Source organism: Gymnoscopelus microlampas, assembly GCF_963454915.1.
Source record: "Gymnoscopelus microlampas genome assembly, chromosome: 14".
In the NCBI taxonomy this organism is placed as follows: Eukaryota; Metazoa; Chordata; class Actinopteri; order Myctophiformes; family Myctophidae; genus Gymnoscopelus; species Gymnoscopelus microlampas.
The window spans coordinates 9,376,375-9,386,559 of record NC_139951.1 but is presented as its reverse complement, the minus strand read 5'-3'; the positions used below and the strand labels follow the sequence as shown (position 1 = coordinate 9,386,559).

The window sequence follows — 10,185 nt, the reverse complement described above, 5'->3', positions numbered from 1 at the left end:
CCCTCCAATGTGCGCACGCACGTACGCGCACACACGTACGCACACACACACACACACACACACACACACACACACACACACACACACACACACACACACACACACACACACACACACACACACACACACACACACACACACACACACACACACACACACACACACACACACACACACACACACACACACACACACACACACACACACACTTACTATTGGGAGGAAAGTCCATGCTCCGTGCATCCTCTAGGTCCATGTTGTTCCTTCTCCTGACAGCTGGAAGGGTTGGTTCTTCTGGCTCCGTCACCACAGACTTCAACATCCTCTCTATCATCTCCTGCTCTCTCTTCTTCCATTCTTCTTCTGTTAAGGTTTTCTGTCCTTTCAGTTTTTCAAGCAGTGTCATCTGTCTCGAAGGTCCAAAGTGTCCTCTGTCCCTCATCAGTCCTCTGTCCCTCATCACCATGTCTTCTATTTTCACCATCAGCTCTTTGACTTGTCTCTTTGAAATGTCCCAATTTTTGGAGTTTAGAACATGGTATCTGTATCCACATTTCTCCAGGATCCACCTCAGAGGTTCTCCTTCAGACTCTATGTACTCCTCAACACGTCTCTCTCCCAGCCAGTATCCCTCTGTGAACAGAACCAGAGTGTGTCTCCAGACTCTGTCCCCCAGCAGCTCCATGTGTTCCTCCACTGATCTCCTGTCAGCTTCAGAGAAACTGGACCTGACATCAACAGTCAACAGGACAGCATGGGGTTCAGGAGAACACAGAGTCACACCGTGTAGAAGGACGTCTTTGATCTTCTGTGATGGAGGTGTAGTCGACCAGTCTGGACAGTTCACCACACTCACTTTTCTTCCAGCAACTCGTCTCTGTTCTCTGACACATTCTGTCAGTTTAGTCTGGGTTTTAAACTCCTGGAATATGAAGTTTACTGTATGTTAGTCACAATAATAAAAACATTCACTCTATTCTGTCTTCACTGGAGTTCCTCTTCAATCCTACCAGTAATTAACTCACTGAATGTATTATTCTCCATCACTTTGTCTAACAGTGCCACAGTAATATGGGATTAATATCATGTCATAATGACTTCTGAAACTGAAAAAAGTTCTAAAAGTTGAAACTCTGTGTTTTAAAGCTTGACGCACAGGTGTACATAAGTCAATTTGACATTCTATCTTCTCCACAGAATATGTTCTGAGCACTTTATTAAACAGAGCAGTGGTGGAAGAAGTACTTAGATATATTACTTAAGTAAAAGTAGCAATATCACAATATAAAAATACTCTGTTACAAGTAAAATGCCTGTTTTCTAAATGTTACTTGAGTAAAAGTACAAAAGTACAAAAGTATTGGCATCAAAATATACTTAAAGTACCTACATTAAAAGTACTCAAATGTTTGAAAAGAGCAGATAAAAAAAAGAAAAGATCAGATCTACAAGCTCACAACGCGTTGCAACACAACACGTTGTGAGCTTGTACATCGGCTATTTTCAAATAGCCTATGTATAAAATAGGGCAAGAGTGATTAATGTATGTTTCATAATATCATAATTTATATCTGAAAAGGAGCTATTGTAACATTTTCAAATAATTGTAGTGGAGTAAAAGTACAATATTTGCCTCTGAGATATAGTTGAGTAGAAGTAAAAGTACTGAAAATGGGAAATACTCTAGTAAGCTACTACTAACTACTAAGTAAAACATCCTAAAAACTATACTTTGAGTACTTGAGTAAATGTACTTAGTTACTTTAAACCACTGAAACAGAGAGCATCATTATTCAACTTTCATTTGTAGTTGAGTAAATATTTGACCAGGAGTATTTCGACTCAAATATTGAGGTTGGGTAGCCTACTTTGTCCACACAGGTTATTGATCAGTACCAGCAAAGAGCTACTGTATGGAAGTAAACAGAATAACTAACAGTGACAGATTTACTTTATCGATTACTTTTTCAATTAATCAAATAATCGAATTGTGCGGGTATTTTTCTTATAAGAAAATGTTATTTATTACCACATTGATTAACCATTTAAGGGTTATTTCATACTTCGTCAGACAACAATATCATGCAAAGACAGTGAAAATATCAATTCTACAAGCTCACAACGCGCCGTGATGCGACGCGTTGTGACCTTGAAGATCGGCTATTTTCAAACTTAAGTTTTTTAAAACGTTTTTGAGCCCAATAAGACCTGAAGCAGATTCTACAAATGTCTTCTACATCCCTACAGTTCTCTGAAAAACGTATGTTGCTATATGTGGTGCTCAAACTTTTTCATCTCAAGGACCCCCAAAATTATATATATTCGGCCGCCGACCCCCATCTCAAAATATTTTGTTCCAGGGACCCCCAGAAGCAAAGATTTTAGTTAAAAATGTGTGCTTTAAAACAATATATATTAAAAGATTTGCACACATTTTCACGATTTTTCAAAAATAGCAGATCTACAAGCTCGTAGCGCGGCACTCGGTGCCGCGCTATGAGCTTGTATATCTGCTATTTTAGATTAGCCAAAGTGTAAAATTATGCTTTTAGCTCAAATCAAAAAGTGACACAGTGACAAATAAAAAGTGACAACCTGCGTTCGAGGTCTTAATGGGTTAAACCATGATATGCTCAAAATAGGTCATGATTATTAATGTATTATTTTATTTAATAATCGATTATCGATTTTTCCTTTTTTAAATAAATTGATTAGTGTGTTGTTGTTACTGTGTACTCCTATAAAGTTAGCCAACACAGTGGTTCTCAAAGTGGGGTCCGGGGACCCCCAGGGGTCCTTGAGGGGGTTCTAGAGGGTCCCCAGCCAAATGATTGATAGATAGGAACCGAATGGGACCTTATGGGTCTTTAACTCAGAGAGTGTACAAATGCAACCAAATGAACCCTCACAGGTCCATTTGGTTCCATTTGTACACTCTCAGAGTTAAATAAACACTGATGATTTTACTGTGTAGATGGGGTTCCAGAGATACACAGGGGACAGTGGTCTAATGCATATCAAACTGTGGCTCCTTGAAGTTAAAATGGTTGAGAATCACTGCTATAGCTAGAATAATCTTCCCTTCTGGGGGTCCCTGCTATATCTTTTCAAAGGGGGTCCACGGACTAATATGTATCGTTTTGGGGGTCCTTGACATGAACAAGTTTGAGAACCACCGAGCTAACACACAGTCATGGTTTGCATTAAAGATTACAGACATGATGAGAATCTACATGTGTTGGACTCCATGTTCATTTGAAGATGAACATCTGTGTGTTTTGATCACTGACAGTTCATTGATCACATGATCAATGAACATTCATGACAGCAGATACTTTTACATTATCTTCAGAAAACATATTTGATCACTTTACTGTTTACTTACTTTGAGTCAAGTCATTCATTATAACATCACATTCATATAATATTACTCACCTTGAGTAGAGTATATATAAACACATTCTCCTGCAGTATGAGATTTCCAGCTCTGCTCCTCTGATCCTGTTCTCCACCAACCAACATCACCTTCACATCTGGTAGACTCTGATGTTCTCCTGACACACACACACACACACACACACACACACACACACACACACACACACACACACACACACACACACACACACACACACACACACACACACACACACACACACACACACACACACACACACACACACACACACACACACACACACACACACACACACACACACACACAGCATTAGTTCACTTTACACTGATTTAGGATTGGATTATTACATGTTTAACAATTCTGCAACATGTTTAACAATTCTGCAACAACACTGACCACAGAACAGTAAAAAAAAATGAATCAATAATTTGAAGTTATACTGAATATTATGTGATCAATTATGCAAATGACTGAAAATACATTAATTAAATCAACAACGTGTCAATCTGTTGGTCATTAGATCAGTTCAATGGAGGAAGAAGTACTCAGATGTTTTACTTGAGTAAAAAATACCACAGTGTACAGATACTGATCTACAAGCTCATAGCGCGGCACCGAGTGCCGCGCTATGAGCTTGTATATCTGTGATTGTTTGAAAAATCATGGGATTTTTTGCACATCTTTGAATATATATTGTTAAAGCAAACATTTTTAACTAAAATCTTTGCTTCTGGGGATTCTACAATTGTCTAAATCCTATAACAAAAATTCGAAGAAAAAACTTGTTGCTAAAATATCAGTGGTTTTCATGTCAAGGACCACAAAATTATATGTATTTGGCTGCGGACCCCCATCTCAAAATATGTTGTTTCAGGGACCCCCCAGAAGTAAAGATTTGAGTAAAAAAAATATATATATAAAAAAAAAAGTAATTAACGATTGGAAAACATTTTCACGATTTTTATAAAATAGCAGATACAAGCTCATAGCGCGGCACTCGGTCTTAATCTAATAATGCTCCTAATGTATGTATTGCTTATCATGTATTATTTATCTCAATTTGCATACAGTACTTGAGTAAATGTACTTAGTTTCTTTAAATCAATGGATCCGTTATAACAGGGGTCTTCAACGTTTTTCAGGCCAAGGACCCCTTAGCTGATAGAGAAATGAAGCAGGGACCCCCAATACATGGATACAATTATGCTGCAGATTAAACTTTTTCATAGATTTCATAGATAGCTTCATAGATTAGTTTGACAGCACTATCATCAATGTTGTGTAAATTAATGTTTGTTTGTAAATTATCTTATCTATTAATATGTTGGATTCATGTTAATGTGTATTTTCAGACATTTAACCATTTAAACCCTCAATACTGAGTAAACTTGACCTGTGACTCTGTACTTGGTCTTCTCTTTTTTAGCGGCGCTGGCGCCGCTCTATACATATAGAGCGGTCCTGCTCTATACCTGGCTTTTCCGTCAACGTTCTGATTGGTCAGGTCTGTCAACGTTCTGATTGGTCAGGCCCGCCAAGGTTCTGATTGGTCAGGTCCGTCAACGTTCTTATTGGTCAGGCCCGTCGAGGTTCTGATTGGTCAGGTCCGTCAACGTTCTGATTGGTCAGGCCCGTCAAGGTTCTGATTGGTCAGGCCCGTCAAGGTTCTGATTGGTCAGGTCCGTCAACGTTCTGATTGGTCAGGCCCGTCAAGGTTCTGATTGGTCAGGCCCGTCAAGGTTCTGATTGGTCAGGCCCGTCAAGGTTCTGATTTGTCAGGCAAGGGGACTATCAAAGGCGCCGCTACCTTCACACAGGTGTGATTTTTCCCCTTCTGTCTACACCAAACCTCTTTGCCGAAAATAGCCGATCTACAAACTTGTAGATCTGCTGTTTTTGGCTAATGTTCCCCTCAGAATAGGGATGCTAGGGTTCAAGTGGTTAATGTAAAAAAAAACTGTTCCAATCATAGAAAGATTTGGCGGCCCCCCTGTAGTAACTCTGAGGACCCCCTAAGGGACCCAGGCCCCTGTTGAAGACCCATGCTTTATAATATTAAGCTTTTAATTTTTACAGCATATTTTTATATAGAATGTGTCGCAATATTGAGAAGATACATTATTAATCAATATAACAATCAAGGTCAAGGAGAGAGAGACACACTGACACACACGCACGCACACACGCACGCACGCACGCACACACACACACACACACACACACACACACACACACACACACACACACACACACACACACACACACACACACACACACACACACACACACACACACACACACACACACACACACACACACACACACACACACACACACACACACACACACGATACATTACATTACAGTCATTTAGCAGACGCTTTTATCCAAAGCGACTTACAAACCTCACCTTCAAACAGAGCTTTCAGAGCCGTTCTTTGTCTCTTTGTCTTGGTCAGGAATGTCTGGACATGTTCCTCTGTGATCTTCTTCCTCTCTGACAACGTCTCTGAAACATCTCCATCATCTTCATAGTGTCCACCTCTGTTTCCTGTCACCATCTCCTCTATCTTCCCCAGCAACTCTGTGACCTGAGTGTCATCTGTCTTCTGATTGTTGAAGACATGATACCTGTTCCCACATTTGTCAACAAGCCAGCGGAGGTCTTCTCCTTCAGCCTCAATGTGCTGCTCAATGCTTCTGTCTCCCAGACAGTCTCCATAGTTGAACAGTACTATAGCATGACTCCACACGCTCTGTGACAGGAGTGTCATGTGTTCCTCTAATGCTACTCTCTGTGTTTTGGTGAATGCTCTATCAAGAGGAACGGTCACAAGAACAGCATGTGGTCCAGGAGGACAGAGAGACACACTGTTCTGGATCTCCAGTTTGTCCATCTCTGAGGTGTCCTGTTGTGGACTGTTGTAGTACCAGCCTGGTGAGTCCACCACTGTCACATGTCTCCCTGCTACTTCACCATGTCTGACCTCACACTGCACTGACCTCTGACCAGCTTTAAAACCACTTCCTCCCAGAATGGTGTTTCCTGCTGAACTATTCCCAGACCACTGCCTTCCCAACAACACAATCCTGAGGTCAATCAGTCCTGTGAGAGAAAAAGATTGTTTACTTTCACTTTGACAGCTTCTTATTTAACCACTTAAGACATTTAATTATTTCAAAATTCATCACACAACAAATAGTGAAAATAGCAGATCTACAAGCTCACAACACAATGTGTTGTGAGCTTGTAGATTTGTATGGAAATGATCACCTACAGCATAACAACATGCTCAAATTAGGCATGCCAGGATTGATATGATTAAGAAACAAGGCTAAAATGTCCAGGTCTATATGTTGTTCTTAATATCTAATAATGAAATTACTGAACATATTAACAGCAGAAAGGTGTGTTCAGTGTACAGTTCAGAACAAATATCCACCAGGAGACATCATAGAATAATAATAATGTACATTACTACCTAGACTAGACTCATGTAACAGTGGGTGTGTGTGTGTGTGTGTGTGTGTGTGTGTGTGTGTGTGTGTGTGTGTGTGTGTGTGTGTGTGTGTGTGTGTGTGTGTGTGTGTGTGTGTGCGTGCGTGCGTGCGTGCGTGCGTGCGTGCGTGCGCGTGCTCGTGTGTGTGTGTGTGTGTGTGCGTGCAGGACTGATCAGCTTCATCTATCTAGTACACACTGCCAGTAGAACCAGGAAGTACCTCCATTTATTTTCACATATCCTCATTGTCGGGTGGAAACCTTGTATGTCCAAAACCATTACTTGTCATCAGTTTTAGTTTGTAGTTTTAGTCATAGTCTTTTGAATAAAATTCCATTTAGTTTTAGTCATATTTAAGTCATTTGAAATGTTTTAGTTTTAGTTTAGTTTTAGTTTTAGTATCATAAGATTTTAGTCAACTAGATCTACAGTTAATTTAGACGACAAAAACATGTATTTTAGCGGGCTGTGAAAGCGTTGTAATGCCTGATTTATACTTAGCTGTGTGCTGAAAATAGCCGATTTACAAGCTCACAAGTCTGTGACGTGTTTTATTATCTTGACATAATAAAATGACATTAAAGAACACCAGTCCCTCCATCTAACATTGTAGTCTTTTTATTTATTGTTTTTGTTGACGAAATTGTAAATATATTTGGTCCTAGTTTTAGTCATCATAGCTTAGTTTTTATTTCATGGTTTCTTTTTTCCGTCAGTTTAAAAAGGTAGTTGATGAACATTTTTTCGTCATAGTTTTAGTCGACAAAATGAACACTGCTTGATATGAAATAGAAAAAACAGCCTGTGTTCCAATGTATTTACTGTAATGTCATTATTATTTAGTCACAAGCTCTTGTTAACCCATTAAGACCGGGAACGCATCTGTCATTTTAAGATATCTTTGGCTATTCAAAAATAGCAGATATACAAGCTCATAGCGCGGCACCGAGTGCCGCGCTATGAGCTTGTATATCTGCTATTTTGTTTTAATCGTGAACATTAAATTTGTGCAAATCTTTGAATATATATACATATTTTTAAAGCAAACATTTGTAACTCAAATCTTTGCTTCTGAGAATTCTACACGTGTCTTCTAAATCCTAATAGTGTTTTCTTTCCTTTTACTTATGTTGCTATATATCAGTGGTTCTCAAACTTTTATCATGTCAAGGACCACCCAAAATAATATGTATTTTTCTGCGATTTTTCTAAGATTTGAGTTAAAAATGTTTGCTTAAAAATATATATTCAAAGATTTGTTCATGATAAAAAAAAAAAGCAGATCTAAAAGCTCATAGCGCGGCACCGAGTGCCGCGCTATGAGCTTAACCAAAGTATAAAATAATGGTTAAAGTGTTTACACAGATGTGTTCCTGGTCTTAATGGGTTAAAGCTTTCCACTGGTTAAATATTTATAAAACCCTCAGACAGAATTAACCACTTTCCTCTCGTCATGATGCAACGTGTTGTGAGCTTGTAGATCTGATATTTTCGCTACTTTTGTGTGAAACTATAGTGTGACAAAGTAAGGCATTCATTTAAGAAATAAGATTAAAAGTTCAAATATGGAGATATGAGGTACCAACAGTAGCGATATGTTACACGCACACGCGCACACACACACACACACACACACACACACACACACACACACACACACACACACACACACACACACACACACACACACACACACACACACACACACACACACACACACACACACACGAGAGAAGGCGATAAGGCAATTTTTAATGAGCCTAGGAGAAGCATGGAGTGTGAAAAAAATTGTGTCGGTAACACTAATTTTTCAATTTTGTCATTCACATTTCTCAGACAGACAGACAGACAGACAGACAGACAGGAACTCATAAACGTCCTGGCAGAGATTACTGAAATATTATCATTATTAAAGTAAAACAAAACATACCAGTATCTTTTGGAAGTCCAGTTGTTTGTTTCTGAGCGTCTGCCCTCCTTTGTTCTGCTCTTCTGCTGATAGTTCTCTCCATCTCCTTCAGTTCCTCTGAGACATGTTTTTCTGTCTCATAGTGACAACCATTACTAGTCACCATCTGATCTATCTTCTCCATCAGCTCTGTGACCTGACTTCTATCTCCTCTGTCACTAATGTTAAGAACATGGAAGCGGCCTTCACATTTCTCAATAAGATATCTTAAGTCAGGGTCAGATCTAATGAGATCAGGTCTCATTTTGTTTTTATCAGCTACAGTGAACACTACAATAGTGTGTTTCCACACTCGGTCACTGAGGAGAAGACTCAAATGCTCCTCTACTGACATCCCTGTCCCTACATATGGGATGTCCAATGGCATCACTAGGAAAAAGGCATGGGGTCCTCCTGGAGGACACAGATACACACTCTGTTGGATTTCTAACTGAGTCAGTTTTGGGGTCAGATCTAGGGGAAAAGAAGACGTCCATCCTGGAGTGTCGACCACAGTGACCTGTCTACCAGACACTACCTCTTGTCTCATGACACTCTTGACTGTTCTTCTGTTTGTTTCAAAAACATCTCTGCCCAGGATGATGTTTCCTACTGAACTCTTTCCACTGGGTTTAACATCATGTCTTCCCCCGATCAGAACAATTCTCAGTTCTGTTGGTTCTCTGTTCTTGCCTGGTTGGATAAATAAATATAATATTAATAAAGATCACAGATGTAACTAAACCAGTGTCATTTTGCTGGTTTCATGTGTTTTAATATAACTCACCTCTGATGGAAGCTGAGGTTCCACTGGCCATCCTGTCTACAGCTGTTGTTTGAACTGTAAAACAGTAACATACAGTAAGTCACAATAATCTGCTGTTATTATAGTTTTGTTGTTATTACTGTTATATCACACATTTGACAATATAATGAATACTATTTGACCAGTGGTTCTCAAAGTGGGGTCCAGGGACCCTCTGGGTTCCTTGAGAGGTTCTAAATGGACCCTTACAGGTCTGTAACTCTGAGAGTGTACAAATGGAACCAAATGGACCCTTGTGGGTCCATTTGGTTCCATTTGTACACTCTCAGGGTAATAGGGGTCCTTACAATTAAAACGTTTCATAACACATTGGTTCTCAAACTTGTTTTGGCTCAGGACACCCCTGTAAATAACCTTTTCATCAACGGCACCCCTGAATTACATTGTTACTTTAGAGCACCTTACTGTACATTTATGTGATATTACAGTATGTAAATAAAATACGCAAATATGTAAATCTTTCCCCCTAAGATACAGTATGTCACGAGGTGAA

General features: G+C 39.4%; 1 protein-coding gene across 1 annotated transcript; it reads right to left on the bottom strand.

The window, feature by feature from the left end:
* Positions 1–761: 761 nt before the first annotated feature.
* On the bottom strand, positions 762–9,684 carry LOC311060023 (GTPase IMAP family member 8-like; the record flags this gene model as incomplete). Its single annotated transcript, XM_084078147.1, has 4 exons — positions 762–877; positions 5,829–6,524; positions 8,849–9,559; positions 9,654–9,684. The coding sequence occupies 4 exons, from the start codon at positions 9,682–9,684 to the stop codon at positions 762–764; spliced, it is 1,554 nt and encodes a 517-aa protein (XP_083934273.1).
* Between the last annotated feature and the right edge of the window lie 501 nt (positions 9,685–10,185).